This window comes from Cimex lectularius, unplaced genomic scaffold (assembly GCF_000648675.2).
Source record: "Cimex lectularius strain Harlan isolate CLEC.00 unplaced genomic scaffold, Clec_2.1 scaffold198, whole genome shotgun sequence".
Classification (NCBI taxonomy): domain Eukaryota; kingdom Metazoa; phylum Arthropoda; class Insecta; order Hemiptera; family Cimicidae; genus Cimex; species Cimex lectularius.
In genome coordinates this window covers 132,660-147,208 of record NW_019392853.1, presented here as the reverse complement: position 1 = coordinate 147,208, position 14,549 = coordinate 132,660, and the positions used below count along the sequence as shown (strand labels likewise).

At 35.2% G+C, this 14,549-nt stretch overlaps 1 protein-coding gene across 15 annotated transcripts in view; it reads left to right on the top strand.

Annotated features, from left to right (window-relative positions):
* Positions 1 to 14,462, top strand: part of LOC106669364 (E3 ubiquitin-protein ligase hyd) — a 36,402-nt gene extending 21,940 nt beyond the window's left edge. For 7 of the 15 annotated variants that reach the window (XM_024228729.1, XM_024228730.1, XM_014398788.2 and 4 more), the window contains 23 exons: positions 55 to 293; positions 364 to 530; positions 600 to 777; positions 857 to 1,034; positions 1,158 to 1,361; positions 1,425 to 1,533; positions 1,746 to 1,837; positions 2,110 to 2,369; positions 2,432 to 2,576; positions 2,735 to 2,908; positions 5,779 to 5,999; positions 6,061 to 6,364; positions 6,429 to 6,569; positions 6,630 to 7,045; positions 7,134 to 7,319; positions 7,390 to 7,512; positions 7,571 to 7,828; positions 7,885 to 8,059; positions 8,127 to 8,565; positions 8,635 to 8,782; positions 10,018 to 10,248; positions 10,313 to 10,533; positions 14,232 to 14,462. In XM_024228729.1, coding sequence (XP_024084497.1) covers positions 55 to 293; positions 364 to 530; positions 600 to 777; positions 857 to 1,034; positions 1,158 to 1,361; positions 1,425 to 1,533; positions 1,746 to 1,837; positions 2,110 to 2,369; positions 2,432 to 2,576; positions 2,735 to 2,908; positions 5,779 to 5,999; positions 6,061 to 6,364; positions 6,429 to 6,569; positions 6,630 to 7,045; positions 7,134 to 7,319; positions 7,390 to 7,512; positions 7,571 to 7,828; positions 7,885 to 8,059; positions 8,127 to 8,565; positions 8,635 to 8,782; positions 10,018 to 10,248; positions 10,313 to 10,525 — 4,601 coding nt within the window. In that variant the 3' untranslated portion in view covers positions 10,526 to 10,533; positions 14,232 to 14,462. Of the gene's footprint in view, positions 1 to 54; positions 294 to 363; positions 531 to 599; positions 778 to 856; positions 1,035 to 1,157; positions 1,362 to 1,424; positions 1,534 to 1,745; positions 1,838 to 2,109; positions 2,370 to 2,431; positions 2,577 to 2,734; positions 2,909 to 5,778; positions 6,000 to 6,060; positions 6,365 to 6,428; positions 6,570 to 6,629; positions 7,046 to 7,133; positions 7,320 to 7,389; positions 7,513 to 7,570; positions 7,829 to 7,884; positions 8,060 to 8,126; positions 8,566 to 8,634; positions 8,783 to 10,017; positions 10,249 to 10,312; positions 10,535 to 10,742; positions 11,112 to 14,231 lie in introns of those variants that run through there. The other 8 variants (XM_014398789.2, XM_024228733.1, XM_024228725.1 and 5 more) reach the window with 7 other exon arrangements.
* The last annotated feature ends 87 nt before the right edge of the window (positions 14,463 to 14,549 follow it).

The following is a 14,549-nucleotide window of genomic DNA, read 5'->3' as shown; positions in this document are numbered from 1 at the left end:
AATTAAATAAAACTATTCGAGAAGATGAAATAATCTGGATGTATTGTGTTTTAGTTACAAATGAATTGGATATGCCGGAACATGATTTAGAACCGCCGAGGTTTAGCAGGAGGGCGTTTGAAAGGCTTTTGAACGACTGGCCTGCTGTGAAAGGAATGATTATGACGGGGGCTAAATCAGAGAAGGACTGGAAGCAGCCTCTTTACGAGGAACAGGCTTATCTCAATGCCCAAAATGGAAGTGCTCTTTTAGACAAATTCACCCACTGCCTTCTCGTCAAATGTGGGGCTGAGGTAAATATTTAACTGCTAATTTTAAACTTTGAGTTTTTATGTTTTTCATAATTTTATTTTATATTTATAGATGACCGATATAATAGTTGCGACGTTATCGAGGGAACTGCAAAATTCGTGCGTCCCAGGAAGAATTGAAGAAGCGACTCTAGTTGCCAGAAGATTTGTCAGATCTGTTGCGAGAATATTTGTTATATTCAGTGCTGAAATGGCACCAAATGCGAACAAAAGGCGATCGTAAGTCTTCAGATAATTTTTGATTTATTACATATTGGATGTCAAAAAAAATAAATTACTTTTTTTTAGAATGAGTGCAGTTACTGCACCTCTAGTAAAATGTAAACGAGTTTTCCATTCTTTATTAAAAATATCAGTTGAAGAATTGTGTGAAACGGCCGACAGCTTGATCGCCCCAGTTCGCCTCGGCGTTTCTCGTCCCACGCCACCTTTTATGCTGTCCACATCAACGGTCGAAGTTATAAATGTAATTATGCAGTAATAATAATAATGTAATTAATTGATAGGTTGTTCATATTACAAATTATTTTTATTATTTATTTTAGGGCTCAGAAGAATTATTTTCTATTGAACCGCTTGCACCTCCGTCGACAACCAGCACAGGAAGTGGAAGAAGAGGGCAGAAGGCAAACAGAAACAATGAAGAAAGCCAGGGCACCAGTAATGCCAGCAATCGCACGAGACTGGTCAGTCTTATGGAAATTGAAGAAGAAATGGTCGAAAGTAAGTTGGAATGATAAATTCCAAAAAAAAGTGTTTCAATAACAACTACAGTTAAAAGTGAAGAAGTGAAAAACATCACTGTACACCGTCTTCGCCTTCGGTTAAAATCTTCTGACGTTTCAGGTCTGGTAGCTATGGCTAACGAAGGCGAGAACAGCGAAGGTGAAGGTGAAAGGGAAGTCGAAAGGGAAGGAGCGGAACGAGAGGTTGAAAGGGAAGGAGCTGAGAGTGAAAGCGAGGACTTGCTCGTAGAAACGGAAAGCGACAGTGATCAGAGCAATCAAGAAACTGTTCAACACGTTCCATCGAACACCCCTCCTGCTCCTGGTAAAATAAATAAATTTACAGTTTTAAATTTAAACTATTGTTTAATTATACAATTTCCCCCAGGCGAAGACGAAAGTGGTGATTCTAGTCAACAAGAGGAGACGGATGGGGAAAGCGAGAGTTTAGATCACGAGGAACTAGTTTTGGCTGATGAACAGTTAGAGAGAAGAACGTAAATATTTTAATTTAATTTTTTCAATATCAAATACAAATCGTCCACTTTAAGTTTCTTTTAAAATGAATTTCGAGTATTATTTAAGTGATTATCTGAATAAAGTCTGACACTCTCAAGAGATCACACTTTTTCAATGGGCTGGCAGTTTAATAGTTCAAAAAATTGAAATATTTTCTTGATAGTTTAGTTTATATGTTTGTTGTTTGTAGAAGTGGCAGTGGCCAAGGACAAAGGAACAATCTTGCACCGCAGTCTATGCAGTGGGCAATTAGGAGTAGAGACACCAACACAAGATCCTCAGGTGTGTTATAGTTTAGAAAAATTCTAATTAAGTAAAATAAAATTTAAAAAATTGGTATAACTTTTTATTTGTTAAATATATCACAACTTTTCAGTGCCTTCAAGATTAGTTTTCCAGTCGATTTTCATCTAAATATTTATGTAGCATTAAAAAAGAAAAATTTTTTTTTTGTTTTAAAAGTTTTCACTCTTAGTAATTTATTATTTTGAAGGCTCTCGAAGTTGAAAATAAAAATAAAAATCGTGTTTTTTCTCTTCAACTTTTCACGACAGGAAGTTTCCGTGTAGCTTCAGGAAATTCGCTAGTGTTTATTGATTCAGCGTCGTTGAGGCGATCCGTGACCAGCAACTCTGGGACGGGAGGCGCCAGCCCAAACCAGGATGGCGTGACAATGACTACGACCGCTGCTTGCCTTGCAAGGAGCTTTGCAATCGTGCTGAGGCAGATAGCCGACCTCCTGGGAAGCCTTCACGTCTCAGCGCCTCAACAACAGCCCATTCCGATCACGTATCAAGGCTCAATTCAGCTTCAGGTAAGTTATAATTTTTAAAAATAAAATGAACGTTTTTGTAATCCTTGATGTGTTACGGACAGAATTACGTGGAAAAACAACTTAAGCCTACATGGGATTGGCTGTTGACGGTTATGGATTCTACAGAGTCACAGTTGAGGTTTGGTGCTTCACTTACGTCGACTACGGATCCAAATCATCCACATCATCCATTACACCACAGCAGCAGTGAGTAATTTTAATAAACTTTCAACCTTGCTATGTATATTTAAAAAAAAAAAATGGCGGAGAGCGATTTTATAAAACTATTCAAGAAAAATTTGTATCCCTGCCTGAAATAACCACTTGTACCAATTTCAAGCAAGCATTGAACTCACCGCTTTTAGGTGGTGGAGGTCCAAGTACATCAGGGAATAGTTCCGGATCTTCCGGAACCGCAAATACGTCCAGATCGACCACCCAGTCGTCACATAGGCCGAGCCAAAGCTCGACCGGTCCAACAAGGATAATTGGATTTGCAACAAGCACTGATACTTCCAGACCTGCTCGGGACCGTGATGGTATTTTTGAATATTTATCCTTTAATATACTCTCGTTCTGGGAGGTCTAAATTTCTTGTAGGAGACAATTCCTATTTTTCTTTTTTCTATACCATGCTTCTCTTAAGTAAAAACCATTTTATTTTTTTATTTTTATTATTTTGGAATAAGTTTTATTAATAAACAATTAAGTCAATTGATTTAAGAGGAGTCGACCAATTCTGACTGTAAAAAGATAATTTTTAAAATTTTTGATTATTATAATTATTATATTAATATTTAAATATTAATATTTAATTATATTATTGAAAATCCATTATATTAAAATAATATAATCGGAACCCTGCTATGTAGCACAAATATGTCACTGTTGGCCGTACTGTGTGGCTCCAACGAAATGATATACGTCAGAAATAGCACAATTAAAAAATGAAAAATGGAACATAAACTAACCACCGGTGAAAAGTCATAGTTTTTTTTACCTTCATATTTCTTTTTCTTAGCTTCTGTTAATTGCTTATGCTTCAAGTAATGACAAAAAATAAGTTTTGTCAAACTATTTTGCAAATAAAATTCTGGCCCTGAGACTTTTTAATGAAGATTATTAAGGGCAGATTATTATGAAATGATCACCACAAGTAAACAATTAGTAAAACAAAATTTCAAAAAATGCCTAGACGTGTTCTTTGTTTTGGAGTTCTGAAAAAATTCAGGCAATGTTTGAAATGCATTTTCAGACAGTTTATTAACGCTGAACAGATGCGTTTTCAGACAGTTATTAATGCTGAACATCTTCTAAAATAAGGGGAGTATCACTTTGAAAGGTTGCCTTCCGCAAAATGTGACTGCATTAATTTCATTACCGCTTTTTCAATCTTTCTTAATCTTCATTTTACACAGTTTTCTAGGCTGGGTAATAAATTCAAAATAGAATTATGTTTAGAAGAATTTAATTTATAAATTTTTGTTTTCCCCCCAAAAAATAACCTATTCGTACTCATCTAGGGAACCTTTCTCAAAAATCTGAGTTTCTGGCCAAAATTAATCAAACTTTGCACTAGCAATAGCTTTTTACTTCAATTGATGGAGAGACTTTTAGATCAAGCTGAAAGAAAAAAATTAGGTCCATTTTGAATATAAGGGAAAAATACCTCTTGTTACCATGTTTGAGATTTTTTTTCTTATTACCTGAGGATTGTACAAAACATCACTCATACGTGCAGCAGTTTTCTAGAAATGATCCCATTTGTTACCATGTTCAAGATTTTTTTCTTATTACCTGTGAAGTGTACAAAAATCTCATACCTGTAGTAGTTTTCGAGAAATGATCTCTTTGATTACCATGTTCAAGATTTTTTTTTCTTACCTGTGATGTGTACAAAAAACTCATACCTGTAATAGTTTTCGAGAAATGATCCCTTTGGTTACCATGTTCAAGATTTTTTTTTCTTGTTACCTGTGAAGTGTACAAAAACCTACAACCTGCAGTAGTTTTCAAGAAATGATCACTTACGTTACATGTTCCAGATTTTTTTTCATGCTACCTGTGAAGTATTTCCAGAAAAGCCCTCCTCTCCCTGCACAGTTATGTTTGATTATGTGTACAAAAAACTCTGTCATACCTGTCGTAGTTTTCGAGAAATGATCCATTTTGTTCCTAAAAAAACTTTTTTGAGAATGATTGATTTTCTCCAAATCTTAAGCCCCAACAGCTTGCCGTTATTTATTTACATCGTACATATGGTTGTTAGAATTATGTTCTTCTAGGGTTACAACGTCCTGGAAGTGTTGTCTCAGGTTTCGTGACAACCAACCCAAGTTGTGGGTGCCGGTAGCTTTGTGGAAGTTTCTGGGGCAGTACCAATAAATTATATAGATTTGTTGGGCACCACACTATTTTTTCTCTCGGGGAATAGTGAGTCTTAGAAACAAAAAAAGTTAACACTTCGTTTGAAACTAAACGCTTTTCCTTATTGGACAACTCGCAAGAATTAAAAAAAGAAATATAACTTACTAACAGATAACAAAAATGGGGAGCTCCTCAGTCATCTCTGACTTCCTTCTGGTTTTCTTGCACTATCTCGAGGTCCTTGGAGTCTCGCAATCCAGCGAAAACAAGCAAAATTATTAAGAAATAGATTTTATTTTCTCACACTTGCATCCTTTGCACTGTCCACACCAGCCAGCCCCTCTCCTCTCAATCGCTTCCCAGGGCATTTTCGACCTTCCACCATCATCACCTAGCTTTCGGCCCCCGGTTACCCTTGTTGCGAACAAAAGATTTTTTCCTCTCTCATTGTCTTATTACAGCGTTCTATTTTTTTAAAATAAGATATAAAACAAAAAATTGATATCTTCCCCATTCAAAGCGATTTGCTCCTCTTAAAGCTTATATCAAAATGTTCGTAACACACCTGTGAATAAAATGAGACCAGGCTGTGATCAGACTATTATTTCATGAGATATTAGAGAAAGAATGGAAGGATTAGGAAAAAGAATCCGAGAATTGGTCAACCACCCCATTAAAAGCAATCCAAATCCTTGTGGATGTATGCTGTTAAATAAACTAAAAAGTATTAAAGTTTAAACTAATTATTTAAGAGATATTTAATTGGAATGGGATAATCTTTTAAATAATTGAATAAAAAAAATTAAATTTCTAAATTTTGGCTTGAGAGACTAGTGATCAATGTTTAAAAAAAAAACCTTCTCTCGCATGACGATCTGAACGTATTTTGAATTAAACTTATTCTTGCATGCAACAATTTTGTGCTTCCAAACTCAACGGACAAAACCCCCCCCCCCCAAAAAAAAAAAAAAAAGAAAAAAAAAGAAGTTCAAACGCTTGTTTGTAAATAAAGTATTTGAATTTTGTAAATTTGTTTTTAAAGGAGTTGATGCACATTCTGCGAGGAGGGAGTTGCTCATGTACTGCCTTTCCCTGATGAGATGTCACAACTCTGAACATGCCGATTCTCTTCCTGTATTAGACGTTTCATCATTGCGTCATATCGCATACGTCTTTGACGCTTTGATCTATCTTCTTAGAGCTGGAACAGATCAGAATCCAGTCATCGAGGAAACACTACTCCCTCAGACTTGGACCCAACCGGTTCGTTTGCAATTAGGAAAGAAGAAAATCTTTTTATTACTTTTGTTTTTATTTGTTAAAGGATGAGAATGAAAACGAAGAAACAGAAGAGGATCTAACTCCTCCACCTGTCGCTATGGAGACTGATGTTGAAGAAGTCGAACCCTTGGGTACAAGCGGGAAAGGAAGAAGGCATCCGTTTTTCCAGAGGTCTGATTCAACGCTTTGGCTCGGCTGCAGTCCGCCAGATCCGTTTGAACTGCCGATGCAGCGAGCTTTACCTCTTGCCGACCAGCCGCACCTTCTTCAACCCAACGCTACTAAAGACCAACTATTTGGCATTCCAAAACAGCAGATAGACATGCAGCAACAAACAGCCTCAGCAGGTATTTAACAAATTGTAACTTTTTGAATTAACAAAAAATTGATTTTTTGTTTTTTAAATCTTAGAAGTTGCTTCATCCACTAATCAGTTGAGAGTGCTTCCTACAAGATTAGGCCTTTCTTTAAGGTCTGGAGCATCTTTAACGGTAAAACCAGCAGGAAAAGACACGCTTGCAGATCAAGAAATAAAACAGGATGCACCAGCGGGTAAGTTAATTTAATATTTATTATATGTAGTTTATATTTTAATTTTCTTTAAAATAATAGGCTGCGTTCACGTACCAACTATAGTCAGTAAAGATGAAACCGCGGCAGAAACTCCATCGGAAGAGGTGCAGGAATCATCAAGGCCACTTGTAATAGTGAGAGCAGGTCGAGCAGAAACGGAAGAGGAGAACAAACAGTCGACGGCTATGCCCAACACTCCAATGGACATAAGCGAACCGGGGCCGTCTGGCGTTCAGAAACAACCGCCACACAAGCCCTGGGTCTCGGCCGACATCCTCCTCGGTAGATGGAGGATGGCGCTGGACCTTTTCGGAAGAGTCTTTATGGAAGATGTCGGCCTCGAGCCCGGCTCGGTTGTGAGCGAGCTTGGAGGATTTCCAGTCAAGGAAGCCAAATTCAGACGCGATATGGAAAGACTTAGAAACCAACAAAACAGAGATCTCACTCTGTCAAAGGTACATTGCAAAGTTTAACCTTGATTGTAGTAAAGGTTTTTTCCTTGAAGTATTTGCCAGAAATTAAATTTTTTATGTTTTTGTCTAGGTCGAACGTGACAGGACGCAGCTTTTATTCCAAACTTTGAAGGAATTAAATACTGTTTATAACTCACAACAACGTAGGGCTGCTTCACAGCCTCCTTTGGCAGTGAATAGAGTGAAAGTGACTTTTAAAGAAGAACCCGGTGAAGGATCAGGTGTTGCTAGAAGCTTTTACACAGCAATAGCTGAGGTATTTTATTATTCTTTAGTTTGTTAATAATTATTTCTGTCAGTAAAATATAATACCTTTTCACTTTTAGGCCCTTTTAGCAAATGAGAAACTACCGAATTTGGAATCGGCCCAAATTGGCTCTCGGTCTCAGTATAATGTCCTTTCAAGATTGAGACCCCGTGACAGAGAAAACACCAGGAGGCTGACAGGGGTAAGTTATATTAAAATTGCATGTTAAGAATGAATAAAATAAATTGCAAACTAACCAGCAGTTTTTGAAAACCAAGACGAGGGCGTCCACTTCAGGGAGGTGTCGTAGCCCCAGACGAACACTGTCTTTCGATGCCAGGTCTTTCACACCGGCAGCCCAATCTAGTAGAAACCTTTCCACGACCGGAGACACTTCTGGTACAAGTAGCTCAACATCTGCAAGCACGGCACAAGAAAATACGAGCAATTCAGCTACCCAGCTTAATGAACATCTGTCTTACCATCAAATAACACTTGGAGAAAGGCTTTACCCAAAGGTTTGTACATTGCAAACAAAAATATTTTTGTGTTATTGTCAAATTTAATTTTACAGGTTCATAGTTTGCGACCTTCATTTGCTTCAAAAATAACAGGCATGCTTTTGGAATTGTCGCCAGCACAGCTTCTCATGCTTCTTGCTTCAGAAGATGCGTTGAGAGCAAAGATCGAAGAAGCGATGCAGATAATTTTGGCCCACGGCCACCAAATCGGCAACCACACTCTGCTAGGTATGTTCTACTGTTGAATTGCTACTAACCCAAAACGGATGTTCTACTAACTTGAGTCAATTTACAGAAATGGATTTGTTATCAACATCAAAAATTAATAGCTCTAATAGTGGTACAACTCCAACAGGAAGTGCTGCACCCACTCCAGCCCCTTGCGACCCCAGCGGCGAAGGAGGCGAAGAGACTGTGATAGAAGACAATGCACCACTTTTCTACACACCGGGAAAACGAGGCTTCTACAGCCCGAGGCAGGGCAGAGCTTCGTTTGAAAGGCTCAACGCCTTCAGAAATACGGGAAGACTGATGGGTCTCTGTCTCCAGCAAAACGAACTTCTTCCGCTTCTTCTCAACCGGCACGTCCTTAAATTTATACTCGGGAGACAGATTAGATTCCACGACTTGGCTTTCTTCGACCCCGTCATGTATGAATCGCTCCGCCAGCTTGTCATAGATGCTGAGACGAAGTCTGGCAATTCTTTATTCTCGGCCCTGGATCTTACTTTTAGGTACGATTGATTTCTGCGCTAACCCATAGTTTACCGATTTAAACTAATTTATACATTTTTGTTTTCCAGCATTGAACTTAGCCCGGAAGAAGGGGGAGGCAGTATGGAATTAATCCCAGGTGGTCGTGATATTGAAGTCACAGCTGCTAATGTTTATGATTATGTTAGAAAGTATGCTGAATATAGAATGTATAAATCGCAACAAAAAGCATTAGAGGTATGTCTTCATATTATTTTTTTTCTCTGAATATCTGATTTATTTTGAATCGAAATTAATTTACATTTTTATTTACTTGTGTCCTTTTTCTTGGTTGTTTTTTTTCTTAAACTTGTATAGTTAGATGAACTATTCAAAATAAATGGAACAGTTTTGTGTCCTTTTCCCCTGTCTCATCCTCAGCAATTATCTCATGGCTGGGTCATAGATTTCAATGAAACTTTTTTTGGTGATACCAGGTCGAAAAGTATTAAATACGTATCTGAGCATTCTTGCCAGTGGACCTTTAGGAGCTAAGAAAAAAATGTTCGAAGTAATTTACATAATGTTTTTAAAATATTTTTCTGCCTTTGTGCATTTTTTGTACATAAGATAACAAAATAATATGCAGGATTGTATTTAATGAGAATAGGCAAATAAAAAAAAATAAAAAACACAAAAACAAAAAGATGCTTTCAGTAAAGCAGATTAAAAAAATTCAGGTTCAAATAACAACTCAAATTCATTTTAAGCATTTTTTGTACATAAGATAACAAAATAATATGCAGGATTGTATTTTAATGAGAATAGGCAAATTAAAAAAAAAAAATTTAAAAAAACACGAAAACAAAAAGATGTTTTCAGTAAAGCAGATTAAAAAAAATCTGGTTCAAATAACAACTCAAATTCATTTTAAGCACTCTTTAAGGCTCTAAAATATGAATTTCATTGTAATAAAAAAAGGGGACATTTTTAAGCTCGATTGACTTAGGCAATTTTTTTTCTTCTTCTGATATCCAGTGTTGCACAAAATCCATCTCTCTTCTGGATTTTAGCCAATCTCCACAGTATTGCAAATATTGGAAAGCTACATTTATCTTCGACCTCACATCAACTGTTTTTATTTTTTGTTAGAGGTTTATGTTAATAAATAAATACATTGCATTTAAGTGAACACATTTATTTGATACACATTGGACAAAACCATAAAAAGAAGTGTAGGGTTCTGGTGGGGGCACAAAATGGTTAGGGTTCTATTGTGTATATTATAAGTGAGAAAAATAAGGATGAAATCAACAAAAACTCCTGAAATGTTTTATTTTGTATCTCCAGTTCTAATTTATTTATCAACTTTAATTCTTGTTAAAGCAATAAAATTATAAAGACCCCCAAATGATCCATTATAGGCCGAGTCATTAAACATGGAGGGTCGATCAAAAAAGGACATTTATTGATTATTTATTTTTTTTAACTAGGCAATTCGCCAAGGAGTTTTCGACGTTATTCCAGCCGGTTCGCTTGACGGGCTTACAGCTGAAGACCTTCGGCTTTTGTTGAATGGAGTCGGAGACATCAATGTATCGGTTCTGATATCTTACACTTCGTTCAACGACGAATCCGGCGAGTGCTCTGACAGGCTTCTCAAATTTAAACGTTGGCTGTGGGCCATTGTTGAAAAAATGACTCATTTGGAACGAATGGATCTGGTATGTTTGCAAAAATCATACCATAGAAAGGAAAGGGATTTTATTTTATTATTATTTTTTAAAGGTTTATTTTTGGACTGGCTCACCTGCCCTCCCGGCTTCTGAAGATGGCTTCCAACCGATGCCTTCGGTTACGATAAGACCAGCGGATGACACCCATCTCCCCACGGCCAATACATGCATATCAAGATTGTATATACCAATATATTCCAGTAGAGCAGTTCTCAGGCACAAATTACTCCTAGCTATTAAAACGAAGAACTTCGGCTTTGTATAAAGTATAAGGTACTTGTTTATTTTATTTTTTGATTTTTCAAATCTTGACAAAATAAGACCCTAAGGATACTTGATGTTGCTATTGAAATTCAAAATTTATCGTGTTTTTATTTATACATGCAGTTAACTTTTTTGGCTTTTCTCCTTGCAATTCATTAATTTTTTAAAATATTTACTTTTTTAATAATACAACTTTTTTGTGCTTTTTTTTTTTCAAGGCGTTTATTGCGTTTGTGTCAATCGTTACTATGAATGGATAGGAACATTTTTACTGTTATCAATAATTAGAGGGCTGAAACGGAAGAGGAGAAAGTATATATAAAGAGGAGGAATTGAAAGTTCAATTTATAATTAATTTATTTTTGAATTCTACAGTTATATTATTATCAATTTTTGTTTTGAATAAAAATTGTCTTTTTATGAATTGGAAAATAGGTATTGTTTTTAATAAAATGTGTTAATTCAACTATCAACAAGCTGTGTGTGAGCATACGTTTGTACGTTGAAATAGTGTTCCAAGTATTTATTGTTTTGTAATTGTTCAGCAATTGAAATTTAAACAGTGAACTTTATTGCTTTTATATATAAATATAAATATTATATATATTTTATTTGATAAATAATTACCTTTTGTTTTTAAATAGTTTTGATGATAAAAAAAATGTTTATTATTATTTTTTGTAATTAAGCAATTGTTTTTAACACAACAGTCGAATTTTCGATATTCTATTTAAAAAGAATTCACATAAAAAAAATTTTCTTTTGGTTTCACTTAAAAACTGTTGGAATATCTAATAAAAATGATGTTTCTATTTGGGTATTTTCAGTTTTTTAAATTCTTTTATCTAATTAAACCTATTTGTCTTTATATATTCATCAAAAGTTTTATTTTCTTCAATACCTACATCAAGATCCTAATGGGTGACGAGGAAAATTTAATTTTGAACATACTTAATTTAGGGATGTATTTTTAAATTTCTTTAATGAATAAGTCAGTTTGAATGGCTACAATTTAACTTTCCTACTTGGATTTTCCTGATTTATGAAATAAAATATTTGAATATTATATGGATTAATAGATTATCAATAAGAGCAATAAGTCAATAAAATAAAGTGGTAAGTAAAAAATAAAAGTGCCAGTAGTATTTGATAGTTTGCTGCAGTGCAGAAGCTAGGTAGTCTGAAGGAGCAAGGCCAGGACTAAGCGGGACTTCACAGCAATGCGGAAAACACTAGTACAATAGAACGTGTTTATTTGTGTGGAAGCTTTTAAATTAGATGCTGAGCTGAAATTTTGGCCAGGCACTTTTTCAGAAAAGCCTGATCAAAATAAGCGAGGGAAATGTAACTCTGCATCTAGTTGTACTTTGGACTGTCGGTCTCTTGATCCTGCTATATTTTAGTCTCCCTAACCAATACAGTTGTCGAACGACCATGGTGAATATTTTACATTAATTGTATGGTGGATAAAGTTTTGTAATCGTCCCCGGATGTCATTGTTATTTCACCTGTATTTTTTTTTTTTTTTTTCAATTGAACATTCCTCTAGCGTGATAGTTGTCTCCACCACAAGGTAAGGGTTTTCGTTCCTATTTCCCAACCATCTTTTCTCGGAGATACTCTATCCCCCTAGAACACAGGTGAGATTTATTTTATTTTTCTTCATTGTTTTCTTTCTCTCTAAATTTACTTTGTTTTATTCAGTTTTGTTCATTTTCTAGTTTTAAATTTAATTTCATTGTCATACAGTCCATTTCCCAGGTGCAAATGGTAATAAACCCAAATTATTTCTTTAGTATTTGCACTCGTTTCTTATAGAAATGACCCTCCTGAGTTTTAGGTGTAAATAACTTACTGTGTAATTACTGACAAGATAAAAAAACATCGCTCTTTTTAAGATTAATTGACTGATTGCAAATGTGCAACAGCTTCTGTAATGGTGTTTCATTGCTCAATCGCTCTAGCATAGACCTATTGCAACTAACATAACAATTTATATCAGTTAATTCTCCAGGAATCATTATATAGCGCTAAATGCCATGTTCAATGATATTTTAATTTTAATTTACAAGTTACAAGAGCACCATTAACAATTAAAAAAAAAAAAGATGTTCAAAAATAAGGTTAATGTTTATACTGTGTTAAGAAGGTAGGTACACAAAACGACAGGTATGTAAAAAGACGATGAATTCTATGCTTACAGAGAAACAAAATCAACTATTGTGAAGTAGTTCAGTTACCTGGTTATTCTTCTCAATGCTTCTCAATGAGCTTGTATTTAGTTCATTGTTTATCATCTTTTTCAGTCTATGAACTTTTAGTTTAGACATCTCACTGTTCTTTCTTAATCTAGGAGGTTGTTAATTTGGTCATCTCTGATCTTCCTTCTTAATCTAGGAGGTTGTTAATTTGGTCATCTCTGATCTTCCTACTCAATAGATAAGTTTTTAGTTTGGACATCTGATTTTCATTCTTGGTTGCATTTAAGTTGTCTGATGTTTCTTCTCGTTCTTTGAGCTCAGGCTCACTACTTGGTTTAAATGGTTTTAGTTGAGATGAAAAAAAGTTAATGGCACGAGAGGGATTCGAACCCACGACCTTCCGCTAGATACACCGCTGCTCTACCACCTGAGCTATCGTGACCTCGATCCACTCGGACATTCATTGACCATTGAAAAATGGCAAAAGGAGGGAAAACTAATAAGGTGAGGTTGAGATGGGGAGTTGATGTCCGAGTGGATCGAGGTCACGATAGCTCAGGTGGTAGAGCAGCGGTGTATCTAGCCGAAGGTCGTGGGTTAGAATCCTTCTCGTGCCATTAACTTTTTTTCATCTCAACTAAAAACCTTAATTAATCGTCATGTATTAATTGGTCAAGCGGACCACGAAAGGAGTGAATTAATACTTGGTTTAAAGTTTGGTCATCTTTGGTTATCCTGCTCAATCTAAGAGCTTTTAGTTTATTTAGCTCTGATCTTCTTTCTCAGTATAGAAACTCATTCTAGAAGAATTTCAAATCTTCCAATTCACTAGATAAGCTTTTAGTTTGGACATCTGATCTTCATTCTTGGTTATATTTCAATTGTCTGATGTTTCTTATCATTCTTTGAACTTGTAATTTGGTCATCTTTGATTATCCTGCTCAATCTTAAGAGCTTTTAGCTTGTTCAGCTCTGATCTTTTTTCTCGGTCTAGAAGCTTGTTGTTGGGTTACCTCTGATCTTCCTACTCTATAGAAAAGCTTTTAGTTTACCTATGATCTTGTTAATAAGTTTGGTTTCCTCTAATCATGGCCTTCTCTGACCTATCATTTCAATGTAAGAGTTTGTAGTTTGGACATGTTTGATTATTCTGCTCAATCTAAGAGCTTTTAGCATGTCTATCTCTGATTTTCCTTTTCAATCTAGAAGGTTGTAATTTTTTCTCCGATCTTCTGTCTTATTCTATTATGCAGTAGTTTGATTGTCTGTTGTTTCTTCTCATCTCTTCTCTCAAGCTTGTAGTTTGATCATCTCGGATTATCCTGCTCAACCTATTTGTTTAATTTTCTATTATGAAATTGTCGAGATGATTAAGCTTTGTTTAATAGAATAACAGTGTCAAATGGAATGTGAATAAGACACAACATGTAAATTATGAAACGTTCGGTGGGATATGTGTGTCATTTTAAAGGTTGATCAGTTTATTAATTTTGTTATTTGTTTTAGGAAATAAGTCTGACAGAGGTACATGAGCAAATAATATACATCTGTGAAGAAACAAGTTTAGTTTATAGTTAACGATTTATATAAATATGCGAAATTTTGAATATAAATATAATATGTATTTACTCATAAGTTTCCATATTCAGTTATATTTGATTTACGAATAACGATAATGTCACATGTGATTAATTTGTATATGTACGCCGGTATAAATAAATATTTGTAAGCTCTATATAAAATGTTTTCTATTAAACCCTTTCAACATGTATAAAACCTTGAAAATTTATAAAGTCAAAAATCGACTTTTTAGTTTGTAAGTGT